The following is a 16,927-nucleotide window of genomic DNA, read 5'->3' as shown; positions in this document are numbered from 1 at the left end:
AAATATACCCCAAAAGCAAGTAAGAACCACAAGATCTACATCTCAAAATATACCACAAATACACCAATGAACTCCTGTTGAATTAAGGAAATAGACCTTACCTTTTGAAGTGAAGAGGAGAATTTGAAAAAAATTCAAAGTCGATGAAACCACAAAACTCTTAGATCAAAAGAAAACTCTTGATGAGATCTATAATCTTTCTTAAAGGACCAAGGTGAGAAGATGTCTCTAAAAGTTAAGTTTCTAAGAGAGAGAGAGGGATTCACGATTTAAAGTGGAGAGAGAGAGAGAAATGAATGAGAAAAGTGTGTTTAGGGTCTATTTATAGTGGTAGAATAATAACTCTAAAGTCAATGAAAAGAATAAGTCAAAACCCCTAAAACTTTGGCCCAAAATCAAACTAAAATTTCTGAAAATAGCTCACAGGGGTCGATCCTCAAGACAGTGGTGTCGACCCTAAAAAAGAAAAGCTGAGACACCAATGTGTGCAGCAGACGAGGGTCGACCCTAGGAAGCAATAGTGTCGACCCTATATTTCAGTAGCAACACCCAGAACATAGCAATAGACAAGAGTCGACCCTGGGACCCGTGACGTCGACCCTATAAACCAGCAAAGACACTAAGAGTAAGGCAACAAGGTGGTGTCGAACCCCAGGAAAACTAATGTCGACACCAAAAGAAATTTTCCAAGTTTCCAAAGAACTTTTCAACGTAAACAAGAGCGAATGAACAATCTCAACAAGTCTAAATTGAATTGTACTCTTCCAAAACCAAAATACAACAACTCCAAAGACTACCAAAATGAAAATAAAGAAATTAAATACACTCTCCAATAGTTTAAAGGACACAAGTGCTACAAAACACAAGTATAAATGTTAAACATATCCATTAAATTTGGTAACGAAAGCTTGAAGTTATGCTATGATATTAGTTGATATGTGCAATACTTTACCAGTCTGTACAAAAATTAAGTTGTGTTCTAAATGTAGTATTGTACAATCAAATGTTGTCTTGTTACAAATTCGATAAGTTTTCGTTCTTGCATAAATTGATCGTTTAACATTTCTTTCAAAATTTTGAGACTTGTGTTTTTAAAAACTAAGACCTCATGACTTAATTAAACCTATCACTTAGTTGACATGTGCAATACGTGTATTTCATAGATGGACAGTGAGGGTGTCGTAGATGATGCGCAAGACTTAAGGTTGTGGCCAAGCAGGATTGAATTGGCCTTCATGCAAATGATGGTGGAAGCGGTGATGCAAGACCCTTCCTTAACTAGGAAAAACTCTTTCATTATAAGGCATTGTAGTTGGATTGACGATGAGCTATACAAGTAGTTTAAAGTTAGGTACACGGTTAGCTATTTGAAGCAAAAGTACCATCACATCAGGCAATCATACAATACTTTTGTAAAATTAAAGAACCATACGGGATTCGGATGGGATGACCACAGAAAAACGGTCACAGCCCCAGATGACATTTGGGATCAATATGTTAAGCTAACTACCACCACCTTGGAGTTGACTACAACTTTCATAGTGCACTTAGTTAAATACAAGTTACTTATTTACCACATCTTTGGTTGTCTTAATTTTATAGGCACATCCCAAAGCTAAAGTTTTCAAGAAAAAAGGACTAGATAACATGGATTTGTTAGATGTCCTCTTTGCAAACTCGCAAGCCACTGGTGCACTTACCCGTACTTCAACCCAAGGACCCTCAAGCTCTGATGAAGAAAGGGATATCCAAAGTGCATTCTTTTGTGTTGGTATCAATTCTAATACTGATTCTTTCCATGTTGGTGACGAAATTAAAGGAGATGATGAACTGAAGATAGGTGGGGGTAGAGGTAATGATGGTGGGCGAAATGGTGCACACCTGGATTTAGCATTTGATACATAGACTGCCACGAATCTTGCAAAAAAAGAATTTTAATGCGCCAAAACAAAATGTCTAAAGTGAGTCACGTCGACAAGAAATAGTGCTCCATTGATGCATGTATGGACTGTTGGGCAACAATGGAAGGAATCAATCTTGACCAATATCTGAAGGCGTGTGAGAGTTTCTGCGATAAAACAAATAGAAGAATGTTCATTAGGATGTCCCCCAACATAAAGATGCATTGGGTTCTTAAGCTAGCGTAGGAATTAACTTGGAAAATGGATTTTGTTTAGCATCCAGTTTGCTGGAAGTCAATGTATGCGGCTAAATTTTAAACAACTGCTCTCTTTTTTTCCCTCTGTATTTCTTATGTGTACTACGGATATATAAGGGACTTGGTGGCTTTAAGGGTGTGTGGGTTAGCATGTCATGAATAGTATGAAACCATATTTATCAAGTTTGGGACTGTTATGAACTTGTGTTGTTAGTTGTGCTATGAACAATAAGTTCTTTAGCATGTTGTCAACAACTTTGTTGCATGTGTAATCCAATTGTCCGTAGCTTCATATTTGTCAATCTTTACTTGATGTGTATGTCATTCTGGTTAGGTTGCATATTCCCTTACATGTTGTCAATATAACTGAACTGAAAATCCACAGTACAGAGCAAATTACATAATTATCTTAGCAGGTACTCTGTCTAAAGCCTTTCTTCCCATAGCAGGAACCCTGTCAGAAATAACCCATGAAGAAAAGAAGCCAAAAAATTAATTCAAATTCCTAATTATGAAAAGCTAAGTTAAGTTAAATTATATACACCACAATATGAATTACAAGGTCAAATCACGACCATAAGAGCACCATAAAAACTGGTGACAAATTGAACAAAATTCATCCAACCAACATGATTCCATATTTCCAACACTTCCATTGTCAACACAACCTAATAGATTTCATATTTCCACAACTTCTATTTTGTTTTGTATGGGATCTGTTGCAAACCTTCGCTCAAATAGAAAAATAGGTAAGTGCTCCACTTTTATATATAATTTATGTCACCTATATAATAAGTGAACATCGATATTGGTTATATTACACTCACCTGTATAGTGACTTGATAGTATTCATATTTTTCTTCTTTATCAGGACATAAGTATTTGAACGAAGTAGTTTATACTTTTGTATGGTAAAATTAATTTTACCTCTTTGTGGTATGGATGGAAATTGGATTTTCATTTTAGTTACTTTGTAATTACAAAAATGGGCATGAGCAACACAACAATTGATATTCATATGGACGATGAAATATACAATCAGCAAAATGAATTTCTCGACTATGACAACAACATGGTGAAATGGATTCAAGTGGGGATAACGTGGACAACAAGGATAGCAAAGACAGTGAGGACAGTAAAGACAATGAGGACAATGAAGATAACCCTGATAGTAAGGACAGTGGCGACAATATTGCAAGTCACGTGAGGTCATCATTTATTGCATTAGACAACGATGATATTGACTTTGAAATGGTTTGTCAAATATACAAATCAACCAATGGACTTTCGAGTAAGATGCCGCAACGGACGTGTCCGTACACAAGATCCACACAAAATTCGAGAGATCTTGTGGATGGATGCGCCCACATTCCGGTCCTTTTGTACTGAATTGAAACACTGAGAGTTAATAAAGGTAAAGAAAAATAGGTTATCTGTAGAGCAATCACTCGCTATATTTTTGTATATATGTAGACATAGTGAATGACATAGACTAGTGGTTTATCGTTTTCAACACTCAACGGAAACTATTCACTGACATTTCAAAATTATAATGAGAGTATTGTGTCGTGTTGCTATGCTTATCATCTAACCACCAGACCCAAATGCCATTCCTCCTGAAATTCAAAACAACCCAAAGTGTTACCCATTACTTAAGGTTAGTTTCAGACACCCTTGTTTGGTTCCAATTTTATGATGTCAATTATTTTAAAATTGGGTGTAGTTCATGTTCATTAGTATTTGTTTCTTGTCATTGTAGAATAGTTAAATTTGAACCAACTTTGTAATTGTTAGATACACTCAATATAAATACAATTACAAAGTACAAGATTTGGGTTTACAAATTTTCAACAAGTTCACTAAAGTATAGAAATTATAAAGAATAAAAATAAACAAATGAAACTTCGAGATATAATTATCTCTTGTGTATGTAGTGCTTTTTTAATTGTAAAAAATATTTTACTTTTGCAACACATCGATGTTACTCCATCCCCAGTCCGTAAAAAAATTGGTTACAATCTTTAAAAAAAATCACTACCAAAAAAAAACACAAAAAAATAAAAATAAAAATGATAAGATTTAGAGAATAGAAAATAAATTTCTGCCACATTGGAACCAATGTGGCATTTAGACAAACGTACTAATTTACATATTTGTGTATGTAGGACTGTATAGGGGCAATTGATGGTACGCACATTGCGGCGCATGCACCTGCTAGAAAGAGAAGTGTATATCGTGGTAGAAAGGTTGCAATAACACAAAACATTCTTGCAGCATGCTCATTCGACATGAAATTTACTTTTGTTTATCCCAGTTGGGAAGGTAGTGTAATTGATTCAAGAGTGTTATCCAATGCGCTAACACGTCCCGATGTAGCATTCCCTCTACCTCTTACGGGTAAGGCTTTTGCTTCTGTAGTCACGTTGCTTAGTAAGCATTACTTAAATGTTTGCATGTAATTTTTATGTGTTAATGTGGTATACTGATGTAGGTAAATATTATTTGGTTGATACGGGTTACACAAATATGACAGGATTTCTCGCACCATATCATTCAAAACAATATCACTTGGACCAATTTCGTGGATGTCGACATCAACCAAATGGGTACAAGGAATTGTTTAACTATCACCATTCATCACTAAGAAATGTGATAGAACGATGCTTTGGGGTGTTGAAAAATCATTTTCCTATATTGAAATCCATGCCGAACTACATGCAAGTTCGACAAGGCACATGTTGTGCTTGTCACAACTGGATCTGCATGCATTCTGCAAATGATCCATGGTTCAATAGGCAAACAGAACATGCAACTCCTATGGCAAGAAATAGTAATTTAGAAGATGAAGTCATGAATGAAATGGTTCAATTTCGTGATGAAATTGTGACAGCTATGTGGAACAACCGTAAGGTTCATCCATAGTAGCACATGCCACTTGTCATTTGCAATAGGATATTGCATTATCTGTTGTGTTGAAACTTATGTATGACCTATACTTTTAAATAATGTTTGTGTCAATTATGTGTTACACTAAGACATATGGATATGTGATGTTTACTATCGATTATGAAATGTTGTATTATTTTATTGTGTTCTGTCCTACATATGATGCTATATATGGAAAATTGTTGTAGGATAGTGTTGATGGAGCGACAATTGAGTCGACTTTGTTGTTGTGGCGCTAGACCAATTCGAGTGTGGATGGCCCGCACTGTGGCTAACAATGGTAGGTACTTTTACTGTTGTCATAGTGGCCTAAGCCACAGGCAGGCATTCATTTGTGTGGTACAAAATCAATATGCAGCGAAGTACAAATTCGACGCCAACAATAAGAAACAGGCTCCTTTATGCTTGTTGTAGGTGTAACATTCTGGTCTCATTGATTGTTATTTGTCTATTACTTGTGCTACTTAGTTTCAAATTTCTGAATGCCTAAATGTTGACAACAAACAAAGTTGATGTTCATTATTAATGAACAAACTTGCGTTTCTAATATATGTAATCACTCTTCTTCACGTTTGCATTATGAATATTGTATGAAAGATTGTATTATGCAACCAAGATGTGTCCGTGCAATTATAAATTTTGGTTATGTATGTTTGGTTTATGAGTTTCTTTTCATATTACATATGAATTTTTTTACGAATTATTTGATTACGAACTTGCCCTTGAATTAACTGTAACAAGTTTTTTTTTTTTTTTGGTCATGTTTTTTTTTGCAAATGTGCTACTGAGTGAAAGTCATTTTAAAATATTTCGTACAAAATATTTTCTCATAATTTTCATAATCCTTTAAAATATTTTTGTACACAGTTTTTTTTATGTGCTCATGTAATTTTCATAATCGTTTAAAACATATTTTGATTTTCTGTGCTTAGTAGTTTCATAATTTAAAATAATTTTTTACAACGTGCTTATATAATGTTTATAATCTTTTAAGAAAATTATTTGTTTATTTATTGATTACGTATTAGACACACTTCATCTTCATAAATGTAAAATTTTAAAAAGTAGTATAAAAAACTTCAAAAAAATTGTATAAAATACAACAAAATATGAAAATGTACAATTTTTTGTATTTTGAACTCTTTGTTGTATTTAGTGTATTAATGAGCTTGAAAAATTATGATAAAATTTTTAAACATACATTTACAATTTTAAATGTAAAGAAAAATTTATATTAACTTCAACAATTGATGAAAACGGATTGCAAATACAAATTTATGAACTTCAATAACTTGAAAATTACATTGTAAAAAAATTACATTTATAAATTTTCATAAATGTTAATTAGAAAATTTATGTTGTCACAAAATTTCGTAACGTTAACACAAATATGCATAGCATCATCAGAAATTGGCATAAAAAAATTGTACAAAATTTGGTATTTGATATTGCAAAAGCTTGTAAGTTGGTTACGATTTATTTTTAATGCTAATTTGTGACAAAATTACGTATTTTGTGGTTACTATCACAAAATTTTATGATAAAATTATACATTTAACAATAGGATATGCATTCATAAATGGGTTTATACCAAATTATGTTTTGATACATATATAACATGTACATATACATAAAACAAACATGGGAGTACTTTTGATGTGACAAATTTTTTTTTTTATTTTGTTGTTGTTGCTGTTGAATGTATCTAGTCTCCTCTCTTCTCTTTTGGAGGGAAATTTCAATTTGCAATAGTAAATTTTTTTGAAACCAAACACATCTATTTTTAAAATATAGTTTTCAAATCACTTTTTCAAAAAAGTCAAAAAAAAAATCTGGTTTTTAATGATATTGCCAAAATAAATGTGTTTAATTATAACTAGTGGCCGAGGACACATGCGATGTGTGTGCAAATTTAGAAAAAGTTATATTATGCTACATTTTTTTGAATAATAGATATGTATCATGAGTATAATATAATGTATTGTAAGATAACATTTGATTTTAATATATTTCATAAATAAAATATGTACAACATGATATATATTTATATATATATATATATATTAATCTTTCAAAATATTCAATATTTATGAATTTTCACAAATATATATATACACATTATGTGGTAAAGCAAGTTGAAAAAAATTTGTCCCTAATAGCACAGTGTGGCAAAGCAGCCTGGTTTTTTTTTTTTTTTTTGTAATAATAATGAACAAAATTAAATTATAAAAATAAAAAATAAATAATCACTGAGATGTGGTTTTATATAAATAAATAAATAAACAATCACTAAGATGTGCTCTCAAGTTTAAATTTTGAAAATATTGGCCAAGAAGAGTGATATTACTTAACAGAATTTATAAATAAACAAAAGTTTCTATGATTGAGAATATAATAAATTCAAGACTCTTAAACGACTAAAGAATTTTTACCAAAGAAAATAAACAAAATAAACAAATTCAAAACTCTTAAATAATTATAGAATTTATTTTAAAAAGAAAAAAAAAACCGAATTTATACCCAAAATAAAAATAATAAACAATCATAAAGAATATTTAACACATAAACAAACCTATTAATTTTAGTTTTTTTTCAAAACAGAATTTATAGTTTAGAATAATAATGAACAAAATTAAACTATAAAAATAAATAAATAAACAATCATTAAGATGTACTCTCAAGTTTAAATTTGAAAATGATTATCCAATAAGAGTGATATTACTTAACTGTTAGAAATTGGGCGCCTATGTGGCATGACCCTTAGAACCTTTTGAACCTGAACCTTTTGAACCTTATTCATGTAAGTTTGAATTTGAATTTGAATTCAAACTTATTTGGATAATCATTCAGGATATCTATATCTATCATATCAATAGATATGGATAGATGGATAGATAGATATTGGTTATATATCAGATTATATGGTTAATCTAAAGATATACGTATATCAGATATACGTTATGTGGTTTTTACCCATAACCATTTTTCTCATACTCTCTCTCTGACTCTCTCACTGAAAACAACGATCAAGCCATTTTGCACTGTGACTTGTGTGGGTGATACTCATTTTGTAGTATCACTCCACTGCTGGGTTCGTTGACTGATCAGATTTTAGAAGCACGTGATTTACCCACGAGGTTGTGTCATTAAGGTATGATACGAATTATTTTTATCCGCTGCATTAATTTATAATACTTTGATTTACATTGGTATCAGAGCGTATATGGGTTTTTTTCGTGCTTATTTTTTATGCATTAAAATATGTGTATTTTTTTATATAAATATATACACATTACATGCATGAAAATTAGATTGAGAATGTGATACATCTCATTTTTATGTTCATTAAACGTTATTTTTAATGCCATAAATGTTTTTATTGTGAAAAATGGAGTCTGGCAGTATAAAAATCGAACCAAAAAACACCCTGAAAGGCGGAGCGTGGGCCTCACGCGCCACCTGACGCCGTGGGAGGCTTCCACGCGCCTCCACGCACTGTCACACGCCTCCACGCGCGCGCTGTTCCGCGCTTCCCACGCACGCCCTTAGCGCCACACACGCGCGCCACGTGCTGAGCCGCGCGCCGAGCCACGAGCCGAGCCACGCGCGCTGAGCCGCACCGTTTTTCCTCCGTCGGCTTGGCTGTTGATGTAAGGGTCTGTTTGTTTTGTTTTTAAAGTCAGAATTACGTTAAATGGTCATAATTAATTCGTTATAGCTTTGTTTTAAGCGTGGTTAGTATCGTTAGACTCAGAATTATATTTTCTATCTTTTGTAAAATTTTGAAAATTTTATGAAAATAAAAAGTATTTTTCCTGTGATTATAATTCATTATTTATGCTTCAAAATGCTTCTGGTATTGCATAAATTATTTTCTGGGGTTGAATTTTTTATTGTAGACTTCTGAAATGTTTTACTATTTATTGGAATAATTTTTTCAGTTTATCAGATTCTGGAATTTTTTATTTCTAATTTAATGTGTGTTTATTAGTTATTTAGAATTCCAGAAAATTTCAAAAAAATTCTAGAAAATTTCAAAAGTGATACAGTTTCTGTTATGGCATAATTTAAATAGTAAATACAGCACATTATTTTTTTTTAGGGTTTGTAATATGTTGTGATTAGAATAGCATGATTAATTATTTTTTTTATTTTAATTCCGTTATTAAATGTAGCATAGCATGAGTTGATTGTGAATCTACGTTATGATGCTATTGTATGGAATTAGAATAGTTTATCATGCTTTTAGACATGCCATAGTCAGTGGGAGGTTATTCGGTTGAGAGAAATCTTTGTAGATTAACTCTCGAAAACCAATATTTTGCGCATAAATTAAATTAAATTTTGGATAATTGTCACCTGTGGCGCAAGAGATGATTACGAGCATAGCGGATTTTCGATCTTGCGACTTGTGTAATATTGTCACTATTTAATTTAGATTTTTGTGGCAAAATTATATTATGCTAATCAAATTAATCCCAATGCGAATTTCTCTCTAAATTGACTTAACTTATGAAAGTTAATTGGTTGACCTAGACTTAGTAAAGATATTCAAATGTGAACAAAGTAATCCCATTCTTTAGATGAGCAAAAGTCTTGGAGACTTTAGGTCGAGTCTTAATTGAGCCAAAGTAAGGAAACATGACTCAAAGTCGCCGTGGTTTTGTTGCTTTGTTTGGCATAATAAAAACTAATGTGCGCGCTATGGTTAGCGGCACGCTACGTAGTTTTGGTTGGCGAGTTTTGGAGTTATGAAATTATTAAGCCCTCAATAGATCTGTATATGATCTTGACTATTGAGCTGCGCGGATTGACTTTGTAATTTGACTTGTAAATAATGTTACATCATTAGATGAAGTAACATTCAAGAGTCACGTCATCCAAGAAATGCGAGCTTAAATAAATTAGTCATTAAGTGTAAAACGAGTAGCCAGTATAAGCAGTGTTTTGCTCTCTACTCAATTATTGGGAGTAGGTGGAGCAAAATTTCATGCACTATAATAGTGTGCGTTGAAATATCACGTGAAGTTAAAAAATTAGCGCTTAGAAGCTGCAAAATCTATTAACACTAAGTGAAAAGATTAGCGCTTAGAAACTGCAAAATCTATTAGCATTGCCAACTTGTCTAAGTCTGGACACTTATTGTTTCCACACTTGAGTGTGAGACATGAGAAGGGGCTTCTTTGTATGATTCCTTAGCTAGGGTAACGTTTTTGAATAATGTTTAGCACTAAGCGCAAACGTTGTGGCATAGTGATGAAAAGGTCAAAGTCGACAAGGTTGTTATGACTCTAAGAATTTGACGCATCGCTTGTGAGAGTATTGTGTTGAATTAGACTCTTTAGCCTAATTCGCGCTTAAGTTACTTTGGAGCTGTCATAGTTGATAGCTTATTCTCTCATTCTTGTGGATAATAGAATTAATTGCAAGTAACTATGAAGCGAGAAATAGATATGGCAAGAGAAGTATCGTCATCTTTCAACTAGATGCAGTAAAGTGTATGGAAAATAAAATTGACTTGAAGTTGCAGGGGATTAGCACTTACTAATTAAATTTGCGACTTAGGCGCACTTGATATCTCCATGACATCCTTTTATGGTCTAGTGAATATGAATTAGTCGTGACTCATTACCTAGTTGGGCCTAAACCTTTAAAACTTGTCTTCGAGAACTCACACATTAAGATGATTGGAATTCGTTTATGACTTTGGTCATGAACCAGTGGCTTATTATACTTAATCACATTAATGAGACGATGACACGATGGTTTGAGTAGGCCTTCTCGGGCCCACTCACTTATGACATACTGCTCTCATGTGAATGTGTAACTTTGTTCGCAATGGGTGCGCACAAGTAAGTAGGAAAGCCGTAGAAGGTCATTTGTTTTGGCGCATTTAGTCCACTATGATATTTGTGACTAGATATGTGTAAGGGTATGATAGCTAAGCCTCAATCTCGACACATTTGTAGATTACGATACACATCTGAGTCAAGACTATTCGATCTCCCATAAGTCAAAAGTTTTGAGATGATTTTTGACATTGCACATATGAGGTTGAGATCAATTAGATAATAGCTTTCGTGCTTTTAGTTTTGACCAAGGTGGTGAGTATCTATTTGAGTTATTTTTAGAAAACTCTGTGAAGAGAGATGGATGCTTAGAAAATTGATTATTCCTAGTACTCAACAACACAATGGTGTAGTAGAGATAAGGAATTAAATATTGTTAATGTTAGGTGGATAATGGCGCAAAATGTTTCCCAATTGGAAATTGCACTAGTTTGTTGCCTATATCCCTAACTAAGTGCCCTCCATATCAGATTTTACACTCCATTTTGAGTAATAGGTTAGCGGAGAGCCATTTATGGGCGATCTGTAACCGTTAAGCAACTTATCTTTATTTTATTTCTCATAAGATTGCGAAGTTAAGACCTAGAGTTCTATAGCGCATTATTGTATGCTGTCTTGTAAACACAAAGGGTCGTGTGGTGCATTATTGTATGCAGTCATGCAAACCCTTCGGGCCATGTGCATATAGGTAAGTAGCTTTGTGGTAGTGTAACTAAGTCACATAAAGTTTTATTAGTAAAGGTAACGTGAATAGAGTTTTTGGAACTCTATAAGATAGAGAATTCTAAGTATAGCGCTCTATGTAGCCTAGTTGAGAATGGAAAGAAATTTCCAATATCCTAGGGACAGTGGGAGCGATGTGCCTACTAATGGATTACTCTATTAGAGAAGAATACTTTACATTCTTAGTTGCGTGGTAGCGAATGTAAAAATTTTCCACGTCATCATTGGGTGATTGAGAGGGAAACATTCATGATTGCTCCGCAAAATGATAAAGAACCTAGGATAATGCCTAAGGCTCTAGTCCCCTATTTTTAGAAAGTGGATTAATGTTGCGCAGTTTAAGACAAAGTCTTTGAGGATTAACCATTTTTATAATTTGGTTGACTTTCCATTATGACGCAAAACTGTTATAAAGTTATGCATAATTTGGATAGTCATTGTTGAGGCATAAGGCTCGCTAGATACCGAAAGGCCGCACCATTGAGGAAAGTGTAGACCATGAAAAGACTTCCTCCTGGGGAGTGAGGTTATTTTGACTTAGGCTATGATTGACATAAGTTCAGAACATTGATTTGTGGACATTTTGACCCAACTTTCTCATTAGAGAATTGGATAAGTAGATCCGTAGGGATTTACCTTCTGCTTTTATGGTGAAAAGTTAGGAGCGCAAAAAGGTTGCTAGTTCCAATAAATCTTTTATAGCCTAAAACAGTTATCTAAATAGTGGTTCTTAGATTTCGTTAAGCCATGATAGACCAACGATGATCGATGAAGACCACTGAGGCATGATCAATGGTCCAAAAGAAGTTTTTCCTTACTTAGTCATTATGAGCCAGGAATTTATATAGTTGTCGCCACCTAGGGTGGGCAGTCCTCTATTTTAGATATGATGGAAATAGGTGATGTAATTTATATGCTCGGATGTACGATCCTTAGGGATTGCTTTGGGAGAATTCATGTTTTGTTTTCGATGACTTACATAAGGAATATCCTAGAACGATTCTAGATGCAAAATTGCAAACCCATTGACTTACCTATCGGTAAAAGCCAGAGCCTTAGCTATTGAGTGAATCCTCGGATTGTCTTTGGGAGAAACAGATGACTTATATTCCTTGATCTTTTCTTTGTTGTGGGAGCCTAAAGTACGCTATGTGGGCGTATTCGACATGATAAGTGTTATCTTTGGTAAATGGTCAACTGAGTTGTTTAGACATTGACCTTGTTCAGTAGACTATGGATAAAATGCTTTACTAGTAGTATATTAATTTGCTCCTTGTAAGATTCAATACGCTAGTTGGGCGCATCTGTGCTAGTTGGGCGCATTAAGAATGAACGCAAATTGGTCACCAAAATATCTTTAGAGAGGTTATTGCACAAGAGGTAGTGATCTTAAATTACTTTATGTAAGGCGCACATGGTGGATTCCGTTGTATATACTTATCGCAAGAGGTGCTGATAATGCTTATGTTTGGAATCAATAATTGCACAAGCTGTGGTCATTTTTTTTAAATCGATCACTTATTTTGAGATGATGGGATGTTGACACTATTATGGTTTGTGTCATAATGATTAGCAGATGATGATGTCAGCAGGCAAGATTGACTCACTCACACGAGCAATCGCCCTTGGCGCTTGGGAGCGAGCAAGGATGAGACTAGTGATTTATTTTTATTTGGAGCCAAGAAAGGCTTAAATAATCCACTATGTATGTCGCCTTGGTTACAACCAAGATGAGGTTGTGTTAAGGACCAAACATGGATGATAGTACCCACTTTCCATGTTGTGCCTGTTATGATTAGCTAGATGCGAGATCTCATTTGGCCCCTAGAAGGCGAGCAAATAGAGAATTCGGGTTAGGCGCTAGAAAGCGACTAGACTAATATCTGTACAGTGTATCGAGTATGACATCACTCTTTATGGAAGAGTTACTCCATCGTAGCATGTATTCATACTATATGTGCTTGGCAACTGAGTAATGAGGTGAGAGAATGGATCCCTGTTTCCTCACCGTGTGAGTCTTACGTGTCATTATTGATATGACTTTCATTTATGTACCCTTTTGTGACTTTTGACTTTGTCATAAGGTAAGGGGTTGATGTTCTGCTACTTTGATATGTTGCTTGCGGTCATGTATGATTCGGCCTTAAAGGACATCACTGGGAAAGCGGTCAATCCTAAACTAAATGGCATGAGGGCAAATGGAAGATCATCTAGTATTACACCACTGTTGTATATTCACTGCCGGCAACTCACATCGCTCTGTATGAGAAGCGGATTGAGTGTGAATATATTGCAAGAATTGAGGGGGTTAAACATGCTCTTTTGAGGGATTAGAGATGTTTTTTGGACCGGTGTAATTAGATGGGTCTGGGGTATATCAGACACTATTTCTGTTCTTTTTGGGTTGATGTCTCTATGCTGGCTCATTTTGAGTTTCTAGTATAGAGCTCCCACATGCAGGTGTTCTCAGCAGTCGCACGGTGCAGTGGCTAGTATGAGATTGTTTATTTTTTGGGGAGATTGAGATAGAGATGTGGCAGTGTCATGCCAACTCATGTTCGAGTGGGAGCTGTTAGAAATTGGGCGCCCATGTGGCATGACCCTTAGAACCTTTTGAACCTTATCCATGTAAGTTTGAATTTCAATTCAAACTTATTTGGATAACCATTCAGAATATCTATATCTATCATATCAATACATATGGATAGATGGATATATAGATATTGGTTATATATCAGATTATATGGTTAATCTAAAGATATACGTATGTCAGATATACGTTATGTGGTTTTTACCCATAACCATTTTTCCCATACTCTCTATTCGACTCTCTCCCAGAAAACAACGATCAAGCCATTTTGCACTGTGACTTGTGTAGGTGATACTCATTTTGTAGTATCACTCCACTGCTGGGTTCGTTGACTGATCAGATTTTGGAAGCACGTGATTTACCCACGAGGTTGTGTCATTAAGGTATGATACGAATTATTTTTATCCGCTGCATTAATTTATAATACTTTGATTTACATTAACAATTACAGAATTTATAGTAAAAATAAATAACTAAATAAACCAAAATTTCTAAATCAATTACAGAATTTATAGTAAAAATAAATAACTAAATAAACCAAAACTTCTATGAGCGAGAATAAAATAAATTCAAGACTCTTAAATAGTCAAAGAATTTATACCAAAGAAAATAAAAAATAAACAAATTCAAAATTCTTCATCAATTACAAAATTTATCCCCCCTCAAAAAAAAAAAAGAATTTATACCCAAATAATAATAATAATAATAATTAAAAACAATCATTGAGAATATTTGAAACATAAACAAATCTATTAATTCTAGTTAATTTTTTTTAAAAAAAATTTATAGTTTAGATTGAACTTTTATATGGTGAAAAAAAATGAAACAAATTTTCATAAAAATATGAGCCTATAATTCACATCATAATATATACATGTTATACGATTTTTTATTTATTGTTTTTCAATCAACATAATCAACAAATTGAAAATTTGAAAATTTCATTTTTTCAAAAATTATAGAATTTATATACGAAAATATGAATTTTTTAGGATGTTTGCTTTTTTTTTTTTTTTTATTTTCAAAATATGTTTAATTAAAATTTATAAACTTGCATACACTGCTGTTCAAGAATTACTAAAAAAAAAATAGAATTTATACCCAAAAAAACTGAGAATATTTAAAACATAAACAAACTTATTAATTGTAGTTATTTTTTTAGAACATAATTTACACCTAAAAAGATTAATAAGAAGGATAATTTATAGTTTAGATTGAAGAATATTTAAAACGTAAACAAAACCCTATCATTCTGAAAAAGTTTCAATGCCAAAAATTATAAATTGAAGACTCTTAAACACTTACAGAATTTATATGAAAAAAAAAACTAAACAAAAATATCAATCATTGAGAATATAAAAATTAATGAGTTTTAGATTATTTTTATTTACCTTCAAAAGCTTGCTTGTTTTCTTTTTTCAGAAAACACTTTTCAGAAAATTCTACTTTCTTATTTTTCGTATTTTTTTTTGTTTTTACTGAATTTTTTTAATATTTTAAGCAATTTTTTTACTTTTTAGACACACCTAACATAAATACACCTAAAAAGTAAAAAAATTGTAAAAAAAATCTTTTAAAAATTCACTAAATACAAAAAATACAAGAATTCAGTACATTTTTTTTGTATTTCTATGTATTTATTAATTTTTTAAAATATTTTTTCACAATTTTTTTACTTTTTAGATATATCTAACTAATGTGCATCTAAAAAAATAAAAAAAATGTTTGAAATTTAAAAAATATTCACTAAAAACAAAAGAATACGAAAATTAAAAAACTCAATTTTCAAAAAATTTAATCTAAAAAACTCAAACCAAACACAATAAATATTATTTGTATGCCATAATTGTATATAATAATTTTGTTTTGCATTTTCTTTGAAAGGGAAAATAATTATAAAAAGATTGAAGAAATCAAAAAGTAGAGAAAAAGAAACAAAAAAAAGTTAAAAAAGAAATTATCAAAGAATCGGAGAGATCGAGAGACGGTTAATTGATTGTCGCTTGCTTGGGTGGACAGAAACGAGGTGAGGAAATGTTTTTTGTTTTTTTGGGTTGAGTGTTGGTTAAGAAAATGAGGAAACGTTGGTGTATTTTTTTATTATTTACTAGTGGGTGGCATAAATAAGTAGGAATAAAAAACAATAATAATGAAATTAATATTATAATGTGTACTTAACTTAAATGGTATGAGTCTTCGTACTTAAATTTATGGTCATGAGGTGTTCACTTTATAAATAAAAAATACTGCCACATGACATGAGAAGATCTCTTTGTTGAGAGTAAAGCTTCAGGATACATAAGAGGTGTTCACTTTATAATAGTATAAATAAATAAATAAATCACTTAAATTTCACATGACTGAAGTTTTAGGAGACCTTCAAATCTAAACTTCACTTATATAATAATAATATAAAATAATATAGATAATTTTACTTACCCAAAAAATTATAATTATTTTTTTTATTTTTAGTTATGACTCAAATGTTAACCACTCGTCTAAAAAGAATGATTAGATTGAATTTGGGACTATTTTAATTAAAAAAGCACAAAATAAATTTCTAAATTTAATAAGAAAAAATATTATATCTAACCTATAATTATTATGTTTTTTCTCTTACAAAAATTTTAAAAAGTAAAAAAAATTCTTTCCAAACAAATT

General features: G+C 32.2%; 1 protein-coding gene across 1 annotated transcript; it reads left to right on the top strand.

Moving 5' to 3' along the window:
• Nucleotides 1-3,238: 3,238 nt before the first annotated feature.
• On the top strand, nt 3,239-5,080 carry LOC114291677 (uncharacterized). The gene is made up of 3 exons (XM_028235541.2): nt 3,239-3,412; nt 4,324-4,555; nt 4,650-5,080. The coding sequence occupies exons 1-3, from the start codon at nt 3,239-3,241 to the stop codon at nt 5,078-5,080; spliced, it is 837 nt and encodes a 278-aa protein (XP_028091342.2).
• The last annotated feature ends 11,847 nt before the right edge of the window (nt 5,081-16,927 follow it).

The sequence above is a fragment of the Camellia sinensis genome, chromosome 10 (assembly GCF_055761805.1).
Source record: "Camellia sinensis isolate YWXY chromosome 10, ASM5576180v1, whole genome shotgun sequence".
NCBI lineage: Eukaryota > Viridiplantae > Streptophyta > Magnoliopsida > Ericales > Theaceae > Camellia > Camellia sinensis.
Note: the sequence above shows the minus strand (reverse complement) of the source record. Positions and strands in the feature narration are given on the sequence as shown.

Bases quoted from the DNA above. Each gene is read 5' to 3' on its own strand.
- LOC114291677 (XM_028235541.2), top strand. From the start codon at position 3,239: ATGGATTCAAGTGGGGATAACGTGGACAACAAGGATAGCAAAGACAGT. The intron at 3,413-4,323 runs GTTTGTCAAATA...TTGTGTATGTAG, and splicing joins ATGATATTGACTTTGAAATG to GACTGTATAGGGGCAATTGA. The intron at 4,556-4,649 runs GTAAGGCTTTTG...ATACTGATGTAG, and splicing joins ATTCCCTCTACCTCTTACGG to GTAAATATTATTTGGTTGAT.